Below are 25,055 nucleotides of genomic sequence, written 5' to 3'. Positions count from 1 at the left end.
ACAGTTCCCAGTTCTCCCCTCCACATGCCTGGAAGCAGGACACCCCAATCTCACCTCTTTTTTTAAGAAACCAGGTCTTGCTGTTGCCACGCTGGGGTGTAGTGGTGCAATCAGAGCTCATTGCAGCCTTGAACTCCTGACTCAAGTGATCCTCCTGCCTCAGACTCCTGAGTAGCTGGGACTACAGGTTCAGGCCACCACATCTGCCTACATTTAAAATTTTTTTTTGTAGAGAGAAGCTCCTGCTATGTTACCCAAGTGGTCTTGGACTCCTGGCCTCAAGTGATCCTTCTGTGGCTTCCCAAAGTGCTAGGATTACAGGAGTGACCGCTGTGCCCAGTCGTCTCACCTTCTTTTGACATGGAGCCCCAGCCTTGGGAGGCAGATACTGAACCGCATCCACAGTGCCCCCTTCTGGAAATTCTCCACAAGCCAAGGTTTTGGACAGCTCCAGTGCCTGGGGCGATGGCATTTCAGGTGGGAAGTCTCTGCAAAGAGCTGTACCTGTCTTCCTCCCTTCCTAGATATTAATTCACTTCCAGACACATATTGAGCAGCTACTGTAAGCTATTACAGTGATGGCTCTGCAGACAAAGCTGTAGTGAAGACAGACGCCAACCCCACCCTCACGCAGCCAATCCTATGCTAGTTGGTTCTGTAGAACCACCACTGGGTTTCCAGTTGGTCTGAGTTATCTGGTGAACTCAGACTTTCCCTGTCTTCTGGGCACTCCACAACAATCCAATCACCTGGGGGGGCCCTGACCTCTGCAAACCTCCGTGGGGTGGTTCCTTGGTTGGCCACCCTCCGATGGCCCTGCCTCCCTGCCGAGCCCTGGCAACCTGGGATCCTCCTCCCTGGCTCCTGCCTCCTCTCTCATAGGACAATCTCATTTGTTCTAACACATTCATTCTCAAGCCCAGTAGCTACTCTTGAATATCACTTATAGAGGTGTGTTTCCTTGAAGTAAATATTCAAGCATATATGTTATGTAACGGGTAATAATAACTGAAGTAGAAATGTGCATATATCAATCAGCACAAAATAACTAAAAAACCCTATCTCCAAACTCACTGACTATTGACAAATTCTGGACCTACTTCCCCTTGGTAACTAGACAGAACTTTCTCTTGTGGGTATCATTATGTGATCAAAATTCCAGATCCTCTTATTTATTTATTTTTATTTTCTCTTGAGACGGAGTCTCGCTCTGTTGCCCGGAGTGCAGTGGCACGATCTTGGCTCACTGCAAACTCCACCTCCCAGGTTCAAGTGATTCTCCTGCCTCAGCCTCCCGAGTAGCTGGGCTTACAGGTACACACCACCATGCCTGGCTAATTTTTTTGTACTTTTAGTGGAGACAGTGTCTTGCCATGTTGGCCAGGCTGGTCTTGAACTCCTGACCTCAGGTGATTTGCCTGCCTTGGCCTCCCAAAGTGCTGGGATTACAGGCGTGAGCCACCATGCCTGGCCCAAATTCTCTTTTTAAAATTACGATGGTATCACATAACTATTTCTTCTCAATAGTTGTTATACACGAAGGCAATAGCTCATTCTCCTAATCGACCCCCTACTTAGCTATCACCTCATCAACAGTTTCCAGCTAATGACTGTAATATACAGAGCAGCCACAAATGTCTCTATGCAATTTTTTTTTTTCTTTTTTAGACGGAGTTTAAAAAACTTGTTGCCCAGGCTGGAGTGCAGTGGCACGATGTCAGCTCACTGCAAGCTCCGCCTCCCAGGTTCAAGCCATTCTCCTGCCTCAGCCTCCTGAGTAGCTGGATTACAGGCGCCCACCATGCCCAGCTAATTTTTGTACTTTTAGTAAAGATGGGGTTTCACTGTGTTAGCCAGGATGGTCTTGAAAGTGCTCCGATTACAGGCGTGAGCCACCGCGCCCAGCCTAAAATTTTATTTTTGACAAATACAAGTGGTTTTATTTATTTATTTATTTTGCATTTTACCAGTGCCAGCCTGTGTGTGTTTCTTCCTGGTGCACAGCCTATGTGGTTCTTTGACCCAATAGTGTCCTAGTCACTGCATCTGTTAGAGACTCAGCTTCTCATCAAATCAGTTCTACATAGGCTGGGCGCGGTGGCTCACACCTGTAATCCCAGCACTTTGGGAGGATCAGGCGTGTGGATCACTTGAGGTCCAGAGTTCAAGACCAGCCTGGCCAACATGGTGAAACCCCATTTCTACTAAAAATACAAAAATTAGCCAGATGTGGTAGCGCACATCTGTAATCCCACACAAAAACTTGCATACCCAATGTTCACAGCAGCACTACTCACCCAAGAGAGGTAGAAGCCATCCAAGCATCCATCGATACCTGAATGAATAAGGACAGGGAGAATGTGGTCCCTGCGTACACTGGACTGACTCACTCCTAAGGGAACACGGCGCTGATATGTGCTATGATGTGGATGTGCCTTGAAAACATCATGCTGAGTGAAAGCAGCCAGACACAAAAGGTCCCACGTTACAGGAAATGTCCAGAATAGGTAAATCCACAAAGAAAAAAGGTAGATGAATAGTTGTTTAGGGCTTGGTGGGGAGGGGTCAGAGGGCAACAGCTAAACAGTTCGGGGTTTCTTCCGGAGGAGATGAAAGGTTCTAAAATGGCCTCTGGGCCGGGCGCCGTGGCTCAGGCCTGTAATCGCAGCACTTTGGGAGGCCAAAGTGGGCGGATCTCCTGAGGTCAGGAGTTCGAGACCAGCCTGGCCAACATGGTGAAAACCCATCTCTACTAAACTACAAAAATTAGCCAGGTGTGGTGGTGCACGCCTGTAATCACAGCTACTTGTGAGGCTGAGGCAGGAGAATCGCTTGAACCCAGGAGGTGGAGGTTGCAGTGAGCTGAGATTGTGCCACAGCCCTCCAGCCTGGGCAACAGTGAGACTGTGTCTCTAAATAAATAAAATGAACTCTGGTGATGGATGTGCAACTCTGAATATACTGAAAGCCACTGAGTTGTGCACTTGAAATGGGTGAATTGTATAGCATGTGACTTACCAAGAAAGCTGTTACAGAAAACAAAAACACAGAAGAACACTCATAAAGTGAAGCTTAAAAGCTTAGGAACATCAGGTCGGACGCATGCCAGTGAGCCGAGACTGCGCCACTGCACTCCAGCCTGGGCGACAGAGCAAGACTCCGTCTCAAAAAAAAAAAAAAGGCTTAGGAACATCAGCCTGGGCAACATGGGGAGTGTGTGTGGTGGTGGGAGCCTGAGGCAGGAGGATCATTTGAGCTCAGGAGTCTGAGGCTGCAGTGAGCCACAACTGCACCACTGCTCCAGCCTGGGCAACAGAGTGAGAGAGACCCTGTCCAGAAAACAAAGAAGCCTAGGAACAGGTTTTTGAGTTTTAAACAGATTACCTTTTTTTTTTTTTGAGACGGAGTCTCACTCCGTTGTCTAGGCTGAAGTGCAGTGGCACGATCTCGGCTCCCCGCAACCTCCGCTTCCCAGGTTCAAGCAATTCTCCTGCTTCAGCCTGTGAAGTAGCTGGCATTACAGGCACCCGCCACCACACGCGGCTAATTTTTGTATTTTTAGTAGAGATCAGGTTTCACCATGTTGGCCAGGCTGATCTCGAACTCTGACCTCAGGTGATCTACCCCCCCGCTCAGCCTCTCAAAGAGTTGGGATTACAAGCATGAGAAACCGTGCACGGCCTATTACTAAGCCAAGGCTGACTTCTCGATTGTTTATTCCATGTATAGGAGCCCCTGAAGGCATCTGAGAGTTCACGCCACCGGCTGAGCCCCTGAAGGCATCTGAGAGTTCACGCCACCGGCTGTGTTTGAGCATGGAGCTCTGTCTGGGTGGGCCAGATGGAGGTCAGCGACGTGAGGGAGCTGGGTATAGTGGGAGCTGCCCAGGGGTCTGGCGGGAGAGCAGGAGATGGGGGCTGTACCAAGGACGGGCCAGAGGCAGAGGAAGCTGTGCTGTGAGTTTCCAGGGTGGGCGGTGACCTCCAATTGATAACCTGACCCCAAATGGAAACCTGGACGGTGCCCTGACTGCTTTCTCTGCTGCTGTCTTCTTCCTACGATCGAGGTTGGGGGCGTCAGATGCACCTTCCCTCCTCCGTCCCAACCCAGGGCCTCCAGCTCCCCTCCCCCTGGCTTCACTCTGCAGAGGAGCCTCTATTAACTCGCCCACCTCACCTCTCCTTCACTCCCTGCCCACTCTGGCCCTTCCATCCTTTCCTGAGGCCAGGAAATGTGAGCAGGAGGGAAGGGAGGGACCAGCTCCACCACCAGCCTTGGAGTATGGAGCTGACAGGTCCACTGGGCTGTGCCAGGCCTGAGGCTCCTTTGTGGTCAGGCAATGGACAACGCCAAGCCAGGCCTCCTTACAGAGAATGCCAAGGATGGGGCAGGAGGGTGCCTGGGGGGCCACACCGTGGGGGAGCCTGACGGTGCTCTGGACGCCCACTGCCCGGAGTAGGGGAGACACTCCCATCCTCAGGCCTCCCGTGAAAGCAGCACCAGGCACACAGCCAAGCACAAAAGACGCCTTTATTGGTGCCCAGATCTAAAGGGCAGGATGGGCTGGTGTGAAGATGACGTGGAAGATGACGGTGCTTCCCCTCTTTCCCTGAGAGTCAGCCTCTTCCCCTCCGGCATGGGGCCTGGGGTGGGGGTTCCAGACTCAGACCCCCACAGCCCAGGGCAGGGGAAGGGTCTTGAGCTGGGTTGTGTTTCCCTCCTGGGCCAATCACAGAGGCAACAGTGGGAGTCCTGGGGAGGGGCGTGGCTGGCGTGGCGGTGGGGCCTGGAGCCCTCAATGCAGCACCCTGCAAACCCCAGGGGCAGCCCCCCAACCTGTGCCCGGCCCTGCAGGGTCAGCTAAGGCACAGTGGCTGGGTCCTGTCCTGCCGGAGGCCAGAGCAGTCCCAGGGACCCAACCCTCTCAGGATGCGTGGCCCGGAGAACACAACTACTTCTTTCGCCGGGCGGTCCGTGAACTACTGGTACAGGGGTTGGGGGCTGGGGTGGCCTGTTCGGAGGCAGCTCCAGAGTCTTTATGGGGGGCTGGCCTGCGCTTCTCCCCGCTGGCTGGTGCCAGGGGGGAGGACCGGAGAGACCAGGGTGCTAGCAGGGCCTGCACAACTCTGACAGCCCCTATGGCCACAAGGAGCCCCCAGAGCAGGGCGGGGGCCTCCAGAGGAGACAGCTGAGTGCGAGTCCAGTGGAGGGCCTGGGCCAGAGTGCTGTTGGCACTGCGGGCCCGGGGTGGGCTCTTGTCCTGTGGGAGGGAGATTGGGGAAGTGCTTACTGGGTTCACCCCAGGAGGCTAGGGTCACCCCTGCCACCTCCCCTAGCCTGGCTGATACCCCCTTACCTGCAGCCCAAACTGCCTGAGCAGTGTCTCCAGCGTCGGGTCTCCCAGGGACACGGGTGGGAAGAACTCCTCCACCCACTGGCGCCGCCACCACTGGCTGCAGCGGGACCTGATGTTCAGAGCCTGGCGGCACCTCGGGCTCCACACCCCACCCGGTGCCCGGCCTTACCCCTGCTCCCCGGGCTCCACACCCCACCCGGTGCCCGGCCTTACCCTTGCTCTCCAGGCTGGGAGAACCAGTACTTGTAGCGCTGGGCTCGGACATAGGTGGGCGGCTGCTTGTGGAAGGGATACCTGGCCACTTGACTCTGGATGAGGCGGATCACTGCAGCGAGAGGGGTCAGTGTGGCTCCTGCAGTACCCTCCCCGCCCCCTCCTGTCTCCCTCTCCACCCTGCCCCTCCCCACCCCGCTTCGCACCTGGCTCCTTGCCCTGCAGCAGGCGCAAGACCAGGCTTGTGAACCACGGGCTGTGCGTGTGCGGGCCCAGGGCTGCAAACCACATTTGCCAATCCAGGCGTGGTTGGTGGGGCACCACAACTGGGGGAGGCCGGCTCAGGTTCCCGGGCTTATACATGAACTCGATCTCCTGCCAGGCAGGCCAAAGTCAGCTGGGCCAGCTGACCTGGGCCCCACCCTGCCCGCCCTGTGAGGGCTCACCGTCCAGTGGTGGCCATCGTAGCTGCCCTCCAGCACCACCTCAGGCCGCCCACCAAGCCCGGTCATGCGGCGGAAGAGGCCGTAGGAGTTGGCCAGCTGCAGGTGCTCCACGGCGCCAAACAGGCGGTGGGCCCCAGTCCAGAGGCGCCCATGGGTCCCGGGCTCCACGTAGGAGTACGGCACCTGGAGGCAGGTGGGCGGTTCTCAGGGCTGTCCTGCCCCCGGCCTGCCCCCCAGCCCTGCAGTGCTACCCACCAGGCTGATCAAGAACAAGGCCACAGTCGCAGTGCTCACAAGGGACAGTTTGACTGCAGCACTGAACTTCCGTAGCCAGCCCCGCACCTGGGTCCACCTGTGGGTAGGGACCCAAGGTCGTCATGGCGGCCCTGCACACCTGTGCCCCCTCCCCGCTTCCTGGGCCATGTACCTCCAGAGGGCACTCAGCAGCTCCCAGGCCAGGGAGGCCACACCCAGCCACACGGTGGGCAGCGTCAGTGTCTTTAGCCACTGAGAGAACTGGTGGAAGGTGAAAGCTGGCGGAGAAGGGGAGTGTGAGGACTGGTCCACCCCTGCCCTCTGGCCCCCCCCCAAGTCGGCACTCACTGGTTCTGGAGTGGATGGTGCGCTGCTGCCAGTCAACCTCCAGGCCAAAGTAGTGCACAGTGCCATAGGTCAGAAGCCCGTAGACAGCTAGTTCCAGCAGCAGCGACAGTGTGGCCAGCAGGGCCTTGGGCCAGGCTGTGGGGCAGGACAGTCATGGGTCAGCAGAGGGTCCCTAGCCAGGGGGCTGGGGTGCAGTTAGAGTGGGAGTCCTGTGGGGGTGTTGGAGGGGAGAACCCCCGGGAGGGCAGGGGGCTAGCGACAGCGAACCCAGGACGAGTGACACGCACAGGTGGTCGTCTTCTTGCGGCTGCCATGGCCAGGCTCAGCAGCCAGGTGCTGGTCGTCTAGCAGCGCAGTGGTGAGCACCAGCGTCATCAGGTTGAAGAAGTTGTAGTTGCCAGTGATGATAATCAGGACCTGCAGCAGCACCTGGGGGCGGCCCACTCTCAATGCTCCCTGAGACGGACGCCCGACCCTGTGATGCAGCCCTACCTAGTAGGCACCCACCTCCATCCTGCGGGGCGCATCCCTCTGCTACAAGGCCTTCCCAACAGCGGTTGCCACCTGTCCCCGGGAGCCACCCTGTCCCCACCAGGGCACGCTGAGCAGCACTGAAGGCCGAGCCTTGTCTGCCTCTCTCTGACAGCTGCAGCTCTCACCTACCTGCGAGTAGAAGGCAGCCAAACGCAGGCGTCGGATGGGGGCGAAGAACAGGGGCGGCACGGCGATCTCGATTAGGAAGGTGGCCACCACGCTGAGCTTGTGCAGCCAGACAGGCAGGTGGTGTGCGAACCAGGCGGCGGGCGTGGGCAGGCACTGGGTCTCGTAGTGGTAGGTGAGGGCTGCAGGCGAGAGCAGGAGTCAGGGCTGGCAGAGCCCCCAGACCACCCCAGGTCCAGGAAGGGCCCCTCACCAGTGAGCCCCCACCACGCGGGGCAGCGACTGGTCAGCTTGACCACGCCTGAGGCGAACATGAGGCGGAACAGCAGCCAGCGCACCAGCCAGAAGGGGAGATCTTCATGGGGCAGGGCCCCTGCCCGCCCGCCCTGGGGGGCCTGCTTGCGATGGGAGGCTGGCCTCAGCGGGGCCACCAGCACGGCCAGGAAGCCAGTCTCTAGCAGCAGGGAGTCCCTATGGGGACAGAAAATAGCACCAAGTGCTCCTCCCGACACAGCTGCTCCCCTGGGAGGGTCCTCCCAGGAGAGGCCCTACCCCACCCCCACCCAGCCTCCCGCAGCCCCAGGCCCAGCGGTCACTCACCACTGGAAATAAAGGAACACCTGGCCCACCTGCAGAGAGAGGGGCCGTCAGAGAGCAAGTGTGTCTGTGGACTCAGGTAAGGCAGAGGCAGGGGTAGGGGTGGACTGAGCTGGTCACAGGGGTCCCACTTGCCTGGCAGGCCGAAAGGTAGGCAGCCCAAAGTAGCAGGTAGACGACGGGGTGACGCAGTGGGCTCAGCAGCAGGGCCCCCAGGGCCAATAGTGCGCCCAGCAGGCTCAGCAGCTCCAGGCCCTGGGCCGTGTCCAGCCCCAGTCTCGGCGCTTCCCATAGCAGCGTCGGGGTCTCCCACAGTTGCTGCCAGCGGCCCTTGCCCTGCGGCCGCAGCGTCTTCCTTGCAGGTAGGATGCCCTCGGGGCCATACAGGCCTGTGGGAGGGCACGTCAGGGCCAGGCCCTGGACAGCCCTTGCAGACTAGACTACCTCTGAGTCAGGGCCTGCAGACCCCCTAACCTAGGTCAGAGCAAGCGGATACCTCCATCCCTAGGTCAGGGTCCGCGGTCCCTCCAGAGCCCGTCCCTCAGGTCAGGACCTGTCAAAACCCCGTCCCAGGGCTAGAGGCCTGCTCAACTAGCGGGGTCACGGCCTCCACCCAGCACAGCCCACTGCCCTCTTCCAGGTCTCAGCCCGACTTCCTACCCGCCCCACCAGGTCTGGGAGGAAGCCGCTCTCCCACCTCTCTCAGAGTTCTGTCCCCCACCCCAGGTCAGAGTCCAGAGCCTCACAGCAAACGGATCACCGCACCGATTCCTACCCCCACAGCGGCCTGCAGGACACGAACCTCCGCCCCTTACCCCCTCTGGCCACGCCAAGGCCTGGCCCTCACTCCCAACCCCAGACTGCGTGAATGCCGGGCACAGAGAAAAGAGAACACAGGGTCCCGCGCCGAGGCTGGGGGTGTTCCACCCTGGGTGCCTTCACCTGGGATCTGCGTGTAGAGGGAAGCGAAGGCGAACATGAAGACGGCCGCCACGCCCTGGAGGAAGAGCCGCCGCGGGAGCCGGGAGCCCGCCATGTCCGCTACGCGGCCCGCTAGAGCAGGGTCCGCCCTCTCCGCCCGCCCGCGGCAGCTCCAGGCCCCGCCCACCCCGCCTGCGGCAGCCCCCCCCAAGCCCCGCCTCCTCGGCCCGCCCGCCCGCCCGCGGCAGCTCCAGGTCCCGCCCTACCTCGCCGGCGGCAGCCCGAGGCCCCGCCTCCTCACTGCTCCGCCCGCCCAACCCGCGGCAGCCCCAGGTCCCGCCCCGCCCCGTCCCGCCCCACCCACGGCGGGCCCAAAAGCCCGCCCGTCCAAACCGGCGGCAGCCCAAAGCCCCGCCCACCGCCCGCCGCCTTCGGCCCCGGCGCCGACCCTGCGCCGCGACTCTTCCGGTGCGTTCCGGTCGCGCGGCGCGGGGCATCGCCTCTTGGGCTTTGGCCCGCGTTACGTCATAGACATGCGCGCGACGCCGCGCCTACGCATTTTCCTGGGCGGGAACAGCAAAATGGCGCCAGAACTAGTGGCGGGCTGAGGGCGCCGTACCCCTCGGAAGGCAGCCCTACGGTCCCTTTGCCGCCCGTTCCCTCCCGGACATGGAGGACGTGGAGGCGCGCTTCGCTCACCTCTTGCAGCCCATCCGCGATCTCACCAAGAACTGGGAGGTGGACGTGGCGGCCCAGCTGGGCGAGTATCTGGAGGAGGTGAGGGTGGTGGGGGAGTGGCGCGGGGTGGGCCGGCGGGTGGGCCTGCGGGGCGGGGGCTCCGGGCCCGGGGCTGTGGGCGTCCCGCAGCCTCCACGCTTATGGCCATCTGGCGCTCTGGCCGCGCTGGTCTTCGGGCTCCCTGCTTCTTTTTAAAATCCATCTCTGCCTCCCCAAATCATCCCTTGTTAGATTAGCGTGGAGCTGTCATTGCAGGTGTCTACCCGTCAGCGAACCGTGTGAATGATTGAGTGGGTGGTGACCAGCCGTTTCCCCAACGCAGTGGAATAGTCTAGAAAGCGTTATTGCTTTTGTTGCAGTTATTAGGAGCATGCTTGTGTGTTTGAGAGGTCTGGATCACGACGTCAGAGGGATTTTTTATCTTGGATTTTCAAACCAATTTCAGGCTATTGCTGTGCTCCATTCTGTTAGCGATTAGTGTTTCTTCCATATTTGACAGCCCTGTCTCGACCTCTGTTAAGTTGTCTGCTCCGTATCTGCACTTCATTTTCACTCCTCAGCCCAGCTCAGTCTGGCGTCCACGACACTTAAATGTTTCTTGTTTTGATCAACAGTGATCTCCACCCTACCCAGTCCATGGAACACTGGAAGTGTCCTCTTACTCAAATCAGCATTTGGTGGACTGGCTACTCCTTCCTTTTTGAAACATAGTAGTAAGATTTTTTCCCTATTTCATTGCCTGCTTTTTTTCTTCTATCTAGTCTCTTAAGTGTTGAGTTCCTCAGGACAGGGCCTGGGTGATCTTCTGATGCATTTCCCCTGAACAGTGTCATTTATTTCTATGATTTTTAAATATCGCCTGTATTAGGACAACTACCAGATCTGCAGCTCCATCTATCCCAGGTCTTTCCTCCAGATCTACTTTACATATCCAGTTGCTCTCTTGACATCTACTGGGCGTTACATAAACATCTCATTTAACATATTTAAAGTGGAACTCTTCATTTTTCTGCTTAAACCTCAGCCTTTCCCATCTCGGAAAATGGCACCACTGTTCAAAGGCAAAAGCTGAATGTGACTATAGTGAAGCCCCACACTTAACACCCAGTTCACCCATGAATTCCATCAGTTATACCACCAGAATATCACTTGAATTCATCTGTTCGCCACTTTATCTGGTCTAGGCCAGCATTGTCTCTGGCCTGGATCTGTGTAAAACCTTCCTATTTGGGTTCCCTTATCCCTATTTTTGTCCCTCTCCGATTCGTGCTCCAACCAGCAGCAAGTATGACCCTTAAAAATTAAAATCCAGCCACAGCACTGTTTTCTGCCTAAAACCCCTCAGTGGCTTTCCGTTACGCTCAGAATAAAACCCAAATTTCCTCCCCTGAACCTGGCTCTGCTCCCCGTTTTAGCCTCATTTTGGGCTATTTTGTATCTTCTTTTGAACCAGTCAACCTGTGGCACCCCAAGCTTTTTCTTGGTGGAAGGTCTTCATGCTCTCTGCTCCACTTGGGAATGTTCTTTTTTGTTTTTATTTTTTATTTTATTTTATTTTATTTTATTTATTTTATTTTATTTTTTTTTTTTTTGAGACGGAGTCTTGCTCTGTCACCCAGGCTGGAGTGCAGTGGCCGGATCTCGGCTCACTGCAAGCTCCGCCTCCCGGGTTCACGCCATTCTCCTGCCTCAGCCTCCCGAGTAGCTGGGACTACAGGCACCCGCCACCTCGCCTGGCTAGTTTTTTGTATTTTTTTAGTAGAGACGGGGTTTCACCGTGTTAGCCAGGATGGTCTCGATCTCCTGACCTCGTGATCCGCCCGTCTCGGCCTCCCAAAGTGCTGGGATTACAGGCTTGAGCCACCGCGCCCGGCCTTATTTTTTATTTTATTTTATTTTTTTGCGAGATGGAGTCTTGCTCTGTTGCCCAGGCGGGAGTGCAGTGGCGTGATCTTGGCTCACTGCAAGCTCCGCCTCCCGGGTTCACGCCATTCTGCCTCAGCCTCCAGAGTAGCTGGGACTACAGGTGCCGCCACCACACCGGGCTAATTTTTTGTATTTTTAGTAGAGACGGGATTTCACCGTGTTGGCCAGGATGGTCTCGATCTCCTGACCTCGTGATCCGCCCGCCTCAGCCATCCAAAGTGCTGGGATTACAGGCGTGAGCCACCGCGCCCAGCCCCTTTTTTGTTTTTAACTGAAGAGAGACTTCATATGGCAAGGACAAGAAGAAAAAAAATCAGAGAGGAGGATCTTACTATGTTGCCCAGGCTGGTCTCAAACTGCTGTGCTCAAGCAGTCCTCCTGCCTCAGCTTCTCAGGTAGCTGGGACTACAGGTGTGCACCACCACACCTGACTGGGAATATTCTTTTAATGACTGAGTCTGTTTTCTTTTTTCTTTTTTTCTTTTCTTTTCTTTTCCTTTTTTTTTTTTTTTTGAGATGGAGTCTTGCTCTATTGCCCAGGCTGGAGTACAGTAGCACAGTCTTGGCTCACTGCAACCTCCGCCTCCCGGGTTCAAGTGATTCTTCTGCCTCAGCTTCCCGAGTAGCTGGGATTACGGGCATGCACCACCATGCCCCGCTAATTTTTGTGTTTTTGATAGAGACGGGTTTCGCCACATTGGCCAGGCGGGCTTGTACTCCTGACCTCAGGTGATCCACCCAGCTCTGCCTCTTTCCAAAGTGCTGGGCTTACAGATGTGAGCCACCACACCTAACTGACTGAGTCCTTTTCATTCTTTAGATCTTAGTGTAAATGTCAGCTGACCACTCTATCTAAAATAGTTCTCTCCATCTCAGCACCTTATATACTTTAGAATGTTTATTATAAGCCATTTTTAAAAAATTATTATTTTTTTTTTGAGACAGAGCCTTGCTCTGTCACCCAGGCTGGAGTGCAGTGGCGTGATCTCGGCTCACTGCAAACTCCGCCTCCTGGGTCCATGTCATTCTCCTGCCTCAGCCTCCTGAGTAGCTGGGACTGCAGGCACCTGCCACCACACCTGGCTAATTTTTTGTATTTTTAGTAGAGACGGGGTTTCACCGTGTTAGCCGGGATGGTCTTGATCTCCTGACCTCGTGATCCACCTGTGTCGGCCTCCTAGAGTGCTAGGATTATAGGCGTGAGTCACCGCGCCTTGCCAAAAAATATTTTATTTATTTATATGTTTATTTTTTTGAGGCAGACTGTCACTCTGTCACCCAGGCTGGAGTGCAGTGGCGCAATCTCGGCTCGCTGCAGCCTCCATCTTCTGGGTTCAAGCGATTCTCCTGCCTCAGTCTCGAGTAGCCGGGATTACAGGCGCCTGCCAGCACGCCCGGCTAATTTTTGTATTTTTCGTAGAGACAGGGTTTCACCGTGTTGGCCAGGCTGGCCTCCAACTCCTGACCTCGTGATCCGCCCACCTCAGCCTCCCAAAGTGCTGGGATTGCAGGTGTGAGCCACTGCGCCTGGCCACAAGCCATTCTTCAACTCAACCTGTTTGTGGCCTGTCTCCACCCTAGAATGTGAATTCTGCCAGGGCAGGGACCATGCTTATGCCCTCTTTTCTCTGTTTAGTAGAGTGCCTGGCACATAGATGTGGATGTTAAAGTGTTTGTTAAATGCACATGTGTCTGATGACTGAACTTCTCTGCTCTGATGCATAGTTGGCTGAGAAAATACAGGAAACTGTGCTGGGCAGAGCTCCTGTGGATTCAGGTTTTCAGATCAAGCAGGGTCCATGGGGACACCTGTTCACTTGGTGAATCTCCTTGCTGGCTTGGTCAGCTCCCTTCCTGCTTTCTTGTGTCTGCTCTTCCAAACCTCTGCTGCTTGAAGTCCTCATTTCCTGGTTTCTAGTATTATCTTTTTCCTTCTTTCATTTTTCACACACTACCACGATGTTCTTTTTCTTTTTTGTTGTTTTTTGTTTTTTGTTTTTAGATAGGGTCTTGCCCTGTTGCCCAGGCTAGAGTGCAGTGGTGCAATCATGGCTCACTGCAGCCTTGACCTTCCAGGCTCAAGTGATCCTCCCATCTCCCAAGTAGCTGGGACTGCAGGCACGTGCCACTGCACGGCTAATTTTTTGTATTTTTGGTAGAGATGGGGTGTCACTGTGTTGCCCAGGCTGTTCTCAAACTCCCAGCTCAAGCGATCCACCTACCTTGGCCTCCCAGAATGCTGGAATTATAGGTGTGAGCCACTGCACTGGCCAGAATGTTCTTTTTCTAATACTGCCGTGATCCTACCCTCTTTTATCCATTTATTTATTCATGGTTGTTAGTTGTGAATTGTGTGCCAAGAACCATGTTAAACTTTGAAAAAATAGTGCCAAGCAAAGCAAATGATAACCCTCACTATGCCAGGGCCCCCACTGTCATGGGAAGACGGGCCCAACAGAGTAACCGCATGGAGGTATAATAAATACACATTTGGTGCTTGCTTGTGTTAAGCACCTGTTTTATGTGCTTTACACATATGAATGTGGAGTCCTCACAAAAACCCTGTTAGTAGAGGCAGTAGAGATGTGCCCTGAATGATCAGTGGTTAGTGGCAGATCAGAATCCATCCTCCACCGCTGCGGGTGACTTTGTGTAGTCAGAAACTGATGGCCAGGCATGGTGGCTCACGCCTGTAATCCTAGTACTTTGGGAGGCCAAGGCAGGTGGATCGTTTGAGGTTAGGAGTTCGAGACCAGCCTGACTAACATGGTGAAAACCTGTTTCTACTGAAAATACAAAAAATTAGCCGGGTATGGTGGTACACACCTGTAGTCCCAGTTACTTGGTAGGGTGAGGCAGGAAAATCGCTTGAACCTGGGAGGCAGGGGTTGCAGTGAGCCAAGATCACGCCACTGCACTCCAGCCTGGACAACAGAGTGAGACTCCATCTCAAAAAAACAAACAAAAAAACAGCAGAAACTGGCCGGGCGCGGTGGCTCAAGCCTGTAATCCCAGCACTTTGGGAGGCCGAGACGGGCGGATCACGAGGTCAGGAGATCAAGACCATCCTGGCTGACACGGTGAAACCCCGTCTCTACTAAAAAAAAATACAAAAAACTAGCCGGGCGAGGTGGCGTGTGCCTGTAGTCCCAGCTACTCGGGAGGCTGAGGCAGGAGAATGGCGTAAACCCGGGAGGCGGAGCTTGCAGCGAGCTGAGATCCGGCCACTGCACTGCAGCCTGGGCGGCAGAGCGAGACTCCATCTCAAAAAAAAAAAAAAAAAAAAAAAAAAAAAAACAGCAGAAACTTACGAGGGATTTGAAAGAAAATACATGGTCCTATGGAGAGTTTGGGAGACCAAGTTTCGGATGAAAGTAGTTGCTTAATTATGGAGAGCTAAAGAATGTTCCGGGTGGCCGGGTGCGGTGGCTCAAGCCTGTAATCCCAGCACTTTGGGAGGCCGAGACGGGCGGATCACGAGGTCAGGAGATCGAGACCATCCTGGCTAACACGGTGAAACCCCGTCTCTACTGAAAATACAAAAAACTAGCCGGGCGAGGTGGCAGCGCCTGTAGTCCCAGCTACTCGGGAGGCTGAGGCAGGAGAATGGCGTGAACCCGGGAGGCGGAGCTTGCAGTGAGCTGAGATCCGGCCACTGCACTCCAGCCTGGGCGACAGAGCGAGACTCCGTCTCAAAAAAAAAAAAAAAAAAAAAATGTTCCGGGTGGAGGAAACCTGGCGTTGGCAGGTTTGGAGTTTTTACAAAAATTAGCCGGGTGCCTATAAGTCCAGCTACTCAGGAAGCTCAGGCAGGGAGAATTACTTGAACCCGGGAGGGGGAGGTGGCAGTGAGCTGAGATTGCACCCCTGCATTCCAGCTTGGGTGACAGAGTAAGACTCTGTCTCAGAAAACAAAACGAAACAAAACGGAAGGTTCTGAGTTGGGAGTACAGAGCAGAGGAGGGCAGGCAGCTGGAGAGGGAGGCTGGCCAGCATGGAGGCCTCCCTCCGGCTCCATTTAAGATTTTGGGTTTTTCCTGCCACTCTTACGAAAAACTCAAAATCCTAAACAGAGGCACTGAGCAGAGTGTGGAGAGTGGATGTGAGGGGAGCGAAGGGCAGGAGGAGCCCTGTCAGTGCAGAAGCAAAAGGGGAGGTGGTGGGGCCAGAATGGGGATGACTATGGAGAGGAACCCCTGGGTTTCTGGGCAGGTGGGTTGGGGGGTATCTGGAGTTCAGTGTGGATGCATTCAGTGTGAATCTTGGTGAAGACATCCAAGCAATGTTTGAAGAAGGCAGCTGGACGTGTGGGTTTGGGCTCAGATGGCAGATCCAACCTGCGGAAGTGAGAAGACAAATGAGGCCCGGTGTCCTGGGAGTGGGCAAGCCGGCCGGGCTGAGGGTCACTGGAGAGAAGGGCCACCTCTGCAGCTCGGCTTCCAGGCCGCCATCTCCTCCATGTTCCCTTCTTTCTGGGCCAGCTCTTCAGGTCCTGAACACCCCCAGGGTCCTCACACTCCGTAGACAGCCATGCTGCTGTTTCCTCTCCCTTCCTCCCAGATCCGACAAACACCCTTTATCCTTCAAGAGCTATGGAAGTGACTCCCCTTGGGGATGGCTTCCCAGCCTTTCCCCCTCTTCGTGCTACCATGGTGCCCGAAATCTTGCCTGTCCCCAGCACACTGCACGCTTTGGCCATGTTTAGATCATGCTCATTTTCCTGAAGAGATGTGTCCAGTCTCAGCTAGCTGCCTTCATGTTCCCTTCATCTGTCTGGTGAGCCTCTGCGTTTTCCAGGCTTAGCTTTGACATTACCTATGCATGTGTTAATCAGATATTTACTGGGCACCGGGGTCGGGCACTGAACAGAAGGCTGGAATTACACTAATGCTGCTCACAGTTCACTAAGGGACACGATCACACTAATGGAGCTGCACGGAGGCCCCAGGAATGGAGGGGCTCTGAAAAAGAGTTTGCATGGGGACAGTTGGGGGTGGGCATTCCAGGCAGATGGAAATGCAAAATTGAAGAGCTGGAAAGACACACAGGGGCTTCAAAGTGTCGCTTGTGGCTGGGCGCGGTGGCGCATGCCTGTGATCCCCGTGCTTTGGGAGGCTGAGGCAGGAGGATCGCTGGAGGCCAGGAGTTTGAGACCAGCCTGGGCAACAGAGAGACCCTGTCTCTACAAAAACTTTTTTTTTTTTTTGAGACGGAGTCTCGCTCAAAGCCGCCATACCAGCCTGTTTTGTTTTGTTTTGTTTTGTTTGAGTGTCATTTGCTGAGAAGGAATACCAACGAGCCACAGCGTTGGGGAAGATCTTGGGTTAAGTATAAGTAAAGTGTTTGGGGACATTTGAATGTACTCGCCCAGGCTGGAGTGCAGTGGCACGATCTCCGATCTCCGCTTACTGCAAGCTCCGCCTCTTGGGTTCACGCCATTCTCCTCCCTCAGCCTCCGGAGTAGCTGAGTAGCTGGGACTACTGGCGCCCCCCACCACTCCCGGCTAATTTTTTGTAGTTTTAGTAGAGACAGGGTTTCACTGTGTTAGCCAGGATGGTCTCAATCTCTTGACCTCATGATCTGCCCGCCTCGGCCTTCCAAAGTGCTGGGATTACAGGCCTGAGCCACTGCGCCCGGCCTTTTTTTTTTTTTTTTTTTCTTTAGACGGAGTCTTGCTCTGTTGCTCAGGCTGGAGTGCAGTGGCGCGATCTCGGCTCACTGCAAGCTCTGCCTCCGGGGTTCACGCCATTCTCCTGCCTCAGCCTCTCGAGTAGCTGGGACTACAGGCGCCCGCCACCACGCCCGGCTCATTTTTTGTATTTTTAGCAGAGATGGGGTTTCACCGTGTTAGCCAGGATGGTCTCGATCTCGTGACCTCATGATCCGCCTGCCTCAGCCTCCTAAAGTGCTGGGATTACAGGCTTGAGCCACCGCGCCTGGCCTTTTGTTTTTTCTAAGTGTCGTTTGCTGAGAAGGAATACAGATGAGCCAGCGTTGGGGAGGATCTTGGGTTAAGTATGGAAGTGAAGTGTTTGGGGACATTTGAATGTACTCTGCAGCCAGCTGTGAATGCAGCCCCAGAGTTGAGGAGAGAGCTGGTCAGGATGGGTTTGGGGCTCGTTGGCTCATGGTTGGCAGCTTGGGCATGGGATGAAGGAATGTGCATGGCGGGGGCTGCATGGGAAGAAGAGAGGCTGAGGGTGGAATGCCTGGGACACTGACATTTAAGGGGTGACAGGAGCTGGGGCTCCGGGAGGCTGAGGGGGGCAGAGGAAGGATAATGACTAATCCGTAACTGTTTCCTGAGTTCTCTGCCCAAAGGATGGAAACCTGAGCATTTTGTCTCTGCTTTTCTTACCCCTGAGGTTTCCTTTTCTTCTCTGTGTCAGGGGTCTTCCTGCTGGAGCCTGTCAGCTTATGGCGCCTTGTGGAGGCGGCGCCTTGTGGAGTGAGCCGCTGTGCTGCCCTGGTTGTTTGCAGACAGTGTGCCCTGGGGGCCTTCCACTTCCAAAACAGGTTTTTGTTATAGGAAGTAGGAGGAAACACGGAGACCTGTCTGTCCACCCAAACACCAGGGACAACCGGGGAGCCCACAGCAGAGCTCGCGCTACCCGTCTCAGGAGGTGCTGGGCAGAGACCAATGATGGGTGGGGCTGCCCTGGAAGCAGCAAGTGCAGACTGGCCCTTGGATTCCCCTGCCCTTGTGTTGTTTCTTGCAGCTGGATCAGATCTGCATTTCTTTTGACGAAGGCAAGACCACAATGAACTTCATTGAGGCAGCATTGTTGATCCAGGGCTCTGCCTGCGTCTACAGTAAGAAGGTGGGCCCTGCTTGACGCTGGTCTTGGCATTTCGGTGGCCAGTGGGACCGCAGTCAGTTCTTCTGGGGCAGGCGCAGTGGTCATCCCGTCTGTGACCTACCTCCCTCTCTCCTCAGGTCTCAGCCACTTCCTCGGCACCTTCCAACACCAAGAACTCTTTTTAATTTTAAATCGCACAGCCAGGCAGGGAGGGTCTTGTGTGCTGTTGGGCTCTGTTGTCTTGGGGGAATGACACCTGCTGTGTGCACTTGGGCACAGTCCAGGGTGCCCCATGCACCCACCTTACCCTTCCCCATCCTCTACTTGTGGGTGCTTCATTGTCAGCACCTCAAAAATCCGTAGCCACTACCCTCATGGTTCTGTGGAGGAGGAGGACAGGAAGTGGGTGAAGGACTGTGTCCTGCAGGCCCCATGGCGGCTGGAGCTGGGACAGGGCAGGGCCAGGACATGAGGAGGAGGAACTAGGGTGATGCTGGCAGGAGCACATGGGCGGAGGAGCAGCAGGGCTACAGGCCACCGGCAGAGTGGGTGCCAAGCACGAGGGGCCTGGCCACCAAGGGCTGTGTGAGGCATACTGTGGGCACCGCACTGCCGTCAAGGTCACCCGTTGAGAAGGCCATGCTTGGCGGCTGCGTGGAACATAGCAGGCAGGGGAGAGATGTGGGTGGCCTCAGCTGGTAAAGTAATTCTCATGAGATTCGTGGTTTGATTTGAGAATTAAGTTTTGGAACCAAAATTGGTGGTTTCTTGTACTGGAGGTTTGGTGGTAGTGGCCAGGCCTCGTGGAGGGCACCGCTGGGAAGGCCTTGGGGGTGGGCCCCTCCTTTCTGGGTCCTCACTGCCTGCGTCTGGTCACCAGGTGGAATACCTCTACTCACTCGTCTACCAGGCCCTTGATTTCATCTCTGGAAAGAGGTGAGTTCTGGAGCCACTCACTGTGCTGCCCTGCATGTGGCCAGGGAGGCCCCCGCAGCTTCTGGGATGCCCATGGGATACTTTTCTCTCTCAGGCGGGCCAAGCAGCTCTCTTCGGTGCAGGAGGACAGGGCCAATGGGGATGCCAGCTCTGGGGCCCCCCAGGAGGCAGAGAATGAGGTGAGTTTCTTGGGCACGTGGCCCCCGCCCACTGTGTGTTTGCCTGGGCTCGGCCCCCATGAGCTCTGTCTCCCTCCAGTTCCTGTCGCTGGATGACTTCCCTGACTCCCGGACTAACGTGGATCTCAAGAACGATCAGGCGCCCAGCGTGAGTCCTGGCCTGGCCCCTCTTAGGTTGGGGCGAGGTCAGCACTTTCCCTGGGGCTGTGTTGAGCTGATAGGGTGTGAGAAGGTGTCACTGCCCTGTGTGGGCTCTGTTCTCCACTGGAGTGGAAGGATGCCTGGCTCACCCACCCTCGGCCTCCATGCAGGAGGTCCTCATCATCCCCCTCCTGCCCATGGCCCTGGTGGCCCCTGATGAAGTGGAGAAGAACAACAATCCCCTGTACAGGTAGGGATCTGAGCCCAGCGACGGCGAGGGAGGCCTGCCTGGGAAGGGTCTCTACAGCAGGCGTGTTTTCGCCCGCACAGCCGTCAGGGTGAGGTCCTGGCCAGCCGGAAGGATTTCAGGATGAACACGTGCGTTCCCCACCCCAGAGGGGCTTTCATGTTGGAGCCAGAGGGCATGTCCCCCGTGGAGCCAGCAGGCGCTTCCATGCCAAGGACCCAGAAGGGTGAGGGCTTGGATGCGGGGGCTTGGTGGGAAGGAAGGGAGGGAGGGTCTTCTGGGTGGACTCTTGTGGGGTGCCCTGTGCTTGCCACCTCTGGTCTTGGGAGCTCCCTCTCTCTGGGTGCCCGCTCCAGTCTAGACAGGTTGGCTGGTGCTCATCCCACCCGTCTGCTGTGCCTTGATTACAAGTTAACATGGTCTCAGTGCCAGGGACCTGGTGCCTGGCTCAGGGCCCTGCTGTGTTCCCCCAGCCCAAGGCCTGGAGTCTGCTGGACTCTGCCCTTCTGCTGGCCCCTTGGAGGGGCTTGTTGAACACCAGGCAGGGACCAGCCTGGAGAGGGGCTGGGCTGACCTTGTCCAATCCCTGTCTCCCAGATGCCGGGAGGACTGAGGAGCAACCAATGGAAGTTTCCGTGTGCCGGAGCCCTGTCCCAGCACCTGGCTTCTCCCAGGACCCAGGTGAGAAGAAAGCTCCCTGGTGGGACTGGCATGGCCGCCAAAGAGGGGACCAGGGAGGCAGCTCTCAGTGGACAGGGGTCCAAGGCGCTGCTGTCAGCTGCCAGCCTCACACCCCTTCCATGGCCCACGGGAATGAGGCCTCGCCCCGGGGAAGCAGCCACAGCCCCTGGCCTTACCTAAGCCTCAGCCCGTCTTGGTTCACTGACTGCCGTCTGCCTTCCTGGGTGTCCTCTCTGGGCAGATGTGGATGGCTGCATTTAAAGAGGAACATTTGCCAAGAAATAAAATGAACCAAACAGAGCATAGCACACTAGCATGACGAGGAGGGTGCAAGGCACCTGCTGAATCCTCTGGGTTCCGTGACTAAAGCTGAGGGAGGAAGTAGCCGTCAGGGTCCCTCTGGTGCCGTCTGGTCTCGACATTCCTTGGAGCTGATCACTCTCTTGCTCCCTGTCCAGGCACCTCTCCAGAAGGCCCGACGCCCCTGGGCGGGGGTGAGGACGAGGATGCAGAGGAGGCAGTAGACCTTCCTGAGGCCTCGGCCCCCAAGGCCACTCTGGAGCCCGAGGAGCCCAGGAGCCCGCAGCAGGTGGGACCCACATGGAGGCCTGCAGAGCCTGAGCTGTGAACTGGGCAACCCTGGCTCTGGGGCTGAGTCAGCTTGCACAAGGAGGGCAGTGCTATGGCCTTGGCCCCAGGCCATTGGTCTGGGGCAGAAGCCCATCCGTCTTGCAGCCCGTCCTGCAGCCAGCCCTTTGGAACGGCAGCTTCTGTGTTCCTCCCCTCTCTGGACAGAACTGATGATCTTCAGAGTAGTGGGCTGGCGTCCAAGGGTTTGGGCCCTGCCGAGCTCACAGCTACCTGGGATGGCCGCTGGTCGCCGAGGCGCCTCTTCTGCAGTTGGGCTGGTAGGAGGGGGTGTCTGGAGGCCATTGCTGCCTCCCTCAACCCCCAGGGTCAACTATACGCAGTCTAGAGCCAAGAAATCCGTTTTATTTATTAAAGCAGAAAATCAACCCGATGCATACAGAGGAAATGCTAATGTTTCTTCACTCTGGTTGGTCGATGACATGGATATTTGTCATATTCTATTCGTTTTTCTTAGTTTTGAAGAAGAGTACCCCGTGACCACTGTTTGTGTTTTTTTTTTTTTTTTTTTTGCGAGACAGAGTCTCGCTCTGTCACCCAGGCTGGAGTTCTGTGGTGCGATCTTGGCTCACTACAAGCTCCACCTCCTGGGTTCACGCCATTCCTGCCTCAGCCTCCCGAGTAGCTGGGTCTACAGTCGCCTGCCACCATGCCCGGCATCCACCCGCCTTGGCCTCCCAAAGTGCTGGGATTACAGGCATGAGCCACGGCGTCCGGCCCACTGTTTGTGTTTTAAAGTTTTTCTTCGGGTTTTTGTTTTAATGCCCCCAGAGAGTACTAGCAGGGTTTTTTTGTTTGTTTTTGAGACAGGGTCTTGCTCTGTTGCCCAGGGTAGAGTGCAGTGGCCTGATCTTGGCTCACTGCAGCCTTGACCTTCTCTAGGCTCAGGTGATCCTTCCACCTCAGCCTCCCGAGTAGCTGGGACTATAGGTGCGTGCCACCACGCCCGGCTAATTTTCGTATTTTTTGTAGAGACGGGGTCTCACTACGTTGCCCAGGCTGGTCTGGAACTCCTTGCTCAAACGATCTGCCTGCCTTGGCCTCCCAAAGCACTGGGATTACGGGCGTGAGCCACTGTGTCTGGCCCCTGTAGGATTTTTCTTTTTTTTTAGACAAAGTCTTGTTCTTTTGCCCAGGCTGGAGTGCAGTGGCGTGATCTTGGCTCGCTGCAACCTCTGCCTCCTGGGTTCAAGCGATTCTCCTGCCTCAGCCTCCTGAGTAGGTGGGATTACAGGTGTGCGCCACCACGCCCGGCTAATTTTTTTTGTATTTTTAGTAGAGGCGGGGTTTCACCGTGTTGGCCAGGCTGGTCTCAAACTCTTGACCTCAGGTGATCTGCCCACCTTGGCCTCCCAAAGCGCTTCGATTACAGGCATGAACCACCGTGCCCGGCCCTTGTAGAGTTCTTGATGTTGACCCAAGGTGGAGTTCCTGGGGTACCCAGAGCCTTGAGTGGAGAAAGGGGAGAAGTGGAGACCCTGTGACTGTCTTTGCAGAGTGCTGCCCTGCCCAGGAGGTACATGCTGCGGGAGCGAGAGGGGGCCCCAGAGCCTGCATCCTGCGTGAAGGTAGGAGCGTTGGGGCCCTGACCCTGGCAGGGAGGGACGGGCAGATTCGAGGACTGGCTGCCTGCCCATCATGCTCTTGCTCCTGCGGTGTTCTCAGCCTGTGGCCCTTTGCACTTGCTCTCTTAGAGACCCCCTCATGCGACTCTGGGCCCCCACCCTCCCTCGAGTGTTCCCCTCTGTGATCCAGGATTTGAGTGTGGTCGGCTCTGTCCCAGGCTGTCACCGCACTTGTTGCCTGGGCTTTGGGAGGGCGGCTGTGCACCCCCTACTCCTCCTTTGGGAGAGTAGCTGTGCACCCCCCTACTTCTCCTTTGGGAGGGCGGCTGTGCACCCCCTACTCCTCCAGCGCCTTCTTGTGCTCTGTGCCCAGGAGACTCCAGAGCCCTGGCAGAGCCTGGACCCCTTTGACTCCCTGGAGTCTAAGCCCTTCAAGAAAGGTAATTGGGTGGAAGATACCTCCGCTCAGGTACTCCTGGCTGGGGCATGAGGTAGCGGGGTGGGAGAGGGCTTTGCACCCTGATTGCCCAGCAGCTCTAAGACAGTCCCTGTTTGCCTCTAGGTAGGCCTTACTCTGTGCCCCCCTGTGTGGAGGAGGCTCCGGGACAGAAGCGCAAGAGGAAGGGTGCTGCCAAGCTGCAGGACTTCCACCAGTGGTACCTGGCTGCCTGTGAGTGGGTGTGCTATGCACTCCGGACCCCTGGGAGCTGGGGGCTGGGCCAGGGCCAGTGGAGGAGGATCAACGCCCTTTCCCCACTGCCGTGGGCAGCTCTTGGCCTGGTTGGTACTGACCATGTTCTCTCACAGATGCTGACCATGCTGACAGCCGGAGGCCTCGGCGAAAGGGTCCGTCCTTTGCAGGTGAGGCTGAAGTCCTCAGGGAAGACAGTTTTACTCCCCTTCCCCTACCTCTACCCCCACCTGGTGTCACCAAAGCCTTGGGTGGACTGGCACAGGGCCTGGGAAGGACAAGGGAGCCTTCACAAGGTCTTTGTCTGCAGACATGGAGGTCCTGTACTGGACACACGTGAAGGAGCAGTTGGAAACTCTCCGGAAGCTGCAGAGGAGGGAGGCAAGTCCCAACTGGTCAGCTGTGATCTAGGACCCCGTGGCGGCCCTGATGGGAGATGACAGTGCCCCTCACAGATGCTGTCTCTGGACAGGTGGCTGAGCAGTGGCTGCCGAGGGCCGAGGAGGGGCTGTGGTCTGCAGAGGAGGACCACCTGGAGGATTCTCTGGAAGACCTGGGGGCAGCAGGTGGGTGCCTGCCGGTGGGGGTGGGGCGGGGCTTGGCACCTGCTGCCAGCTGACTAGCTGCCTCTGTGCTGTCCACTCTCCCACCTCCCAGCAGATGACTTTCTAGAACCTGAGGAGTATGTGGAGCCTGAGGGAGCAGACCCCAGGGAAGCTGCTGACCTTGGTAGGTGGGCAGCGGGCTAGGAGTGCTGAGGGGCCACTGGAACTGGGGGCAGGGGAGAGTGTGGCCCCTCAGCTGCCCAGCTCACAGCTGCCCCTTCCCAGACACAGTGCCGGTGTCCCTGAGCTACGAGGAGCTGGTTCGAAGGAATGTGGTAGGCCTGGGTTAGAGAGGGACGGGGAGGGGAGGGGGATAGGTGAGAGGCGCCCAGGCCCTGCTTGGGAGGCAGTACCTCCTGCTGATCCTCTCCTAGGAGCTCTTCATCGCCACCTCCCAGAAGTTTGTCCAGGAGACAGAGCTGAGCCAGCGCATCAGGGACTGGGAGGACACAGTGCAGCCTCTGCTCCAGGAGCAGGTGAGGCGGGGTCGCTGGGAACCAGAGCTGTCTGCTGCAGGCCTGTCCCAGGCCTTGCCTCTCTCCACAGCCAACATGCCCCTCCCCTGTGCAGGAGCAGCATGTACCCTTTGACATCCACACCTATGGGGACCAGGTGGTCTCGCGGTTCCCCCAGCTCAATGAGTGGTGCCCCTTTGCGGAGCTGGTGGCTGGCCAGCCGGCCTTCGAGGTGTGTCGTTCCATGCTGGCCTCCCTGCAGCTGGTGAGTAGCCTGGGATGCGTGGGAGGGGGAGACGGTTCCCAGACCCTGCTGATGCCCCACCCCTGCAGGCCAATGACTACACAGTGGAGATCACCCAGCAGCCTGGGCTGGAGACGGCCGTGGACACCATGTCCCTGAGACTGCTCACACACCAGCGAGCCCACAAGCGCTTCCAGACCTACACTGCCCCCTCCATGGCCCAGCACTGAGTGGGGAGCACCAAGGCAGGGGTGGGGGATGTGTACTGAGGAGCCGTGCATCTGCTCCTGGCTGGCCCGGCCTAATAAAGCAGTGTTGCCATCTCATCTTCCCCCAAAAACCCTTTTACGTACACCTGCCCTGCGCAGAGAAGAGGGCTGCCTGACCTCCATGGGCTGCTGG

The 25,055-nt window shown here is 56.7% G+C and overlaps 2 protein-coding genes across 3 annotated transcripts; one reads left to right on the top strand and one right to left on the bottom strand.

Moving 5' to 3' along the window:
- Positions 1-4,509: 4,509 nt before the first annotated feature.
- Positions 4,510-9,068, bottom strand: LMF2 (lipase maturation factor 2). Its single transcript, XM_025400289.1, has 14 exons — positions 8,818-9,068; positions 8,011-8,264; positions 7,879-7,907; positions 7,532-7,749; positions 7,282-7,460; positions 6,906-7,047; positions 6,619-6,753; positions 6,443-6,548; positions 6,271-6,367; positions 6,016-6,198; positions 5,776-5,944; positions 5,570-5,681; positions 5,357-5,453; positions 4,510-5,260 (listed from the first exon to the last, which is right to left on the bottom strand). Exons 1-14 carry the CDS (start codon positions 8,909-8,911, stop codon positions 4,952-4,954), a joined length of 2,124 nt encoding a protein of 707 aa, XP_025256074.1. The 5' UTR covers positions 8,912-9,068; the 3' UTR covers positions 4,510-4,951.
- A 272-nt stretch (positions 9,069-9,340) lies between these two features.
- On the top strand, positions 9,341-24,993 carry NCAPH2 (non-SMC condensin II complex subunit H2). 2 transcript variants are annotated; one of them, XM_025398845.1, is made up of 20 exons: positions 9,341-9,573; positions 18,181-18,282; positions 19,142-19,197; positions 19,292-19,376; positions 19,456-19,524; positions 19,688-19,767; positions 19,848-19,990; positions 20,362-20,445; positions 20,904-21,034; positions 22,590-22,661; positions 23,032-23,098; positions 23,221-23,328; positions 23,466-23,519; positions 23,660-23,730; positions 23,822-23,915; positions 24,007-24,078; positions 24,180-24,229; positions 24,329-24,430; positions 24,525-24,674; positions 24,743-24,993. In XM_025398845.1, the coding sequence occupies exons 1-20, from the start codon at positions 9,466-9,468 to the stop codon at positions 24,881-24,883; spliced, it is 1,839 nt and encodes a 612-aa protein (XP_025254630.1). In that variant the 5' UTR covers positions 9,341-9,465; the 3' UTR covers positions 24,884-24,993. The 2 variants fall into 2 exon arrangements, with proteins under 2 accessions (XP_025254630.1, XP_025254631.1); XM_025398846.1 differs by having other exon boundaries at positions 9,344-9,573; positions 24,010-24,078.
- The last annotated feature ends 62 nt before the right edge of the window (positions 24,994-25,055 follow it).

Source organism: Theropithecus gelada, chromosome 10 (assembly GCF_003255815.1).
Source record: "Theropithecus gelada isolate Dixy chromosome 10, Tgel_1.0, whole genome shotgun sequence".
NCBI lineage: Eukaryota > Metazoa > Chordata > Mammalia > Primates > Cercopithecidae > Theropithecus > Theropithecus gelada.
Note: the sequence above shows the minus strand (reverse complement) of the source record. Positions and strands in the feature narration are given on the sequence as shown.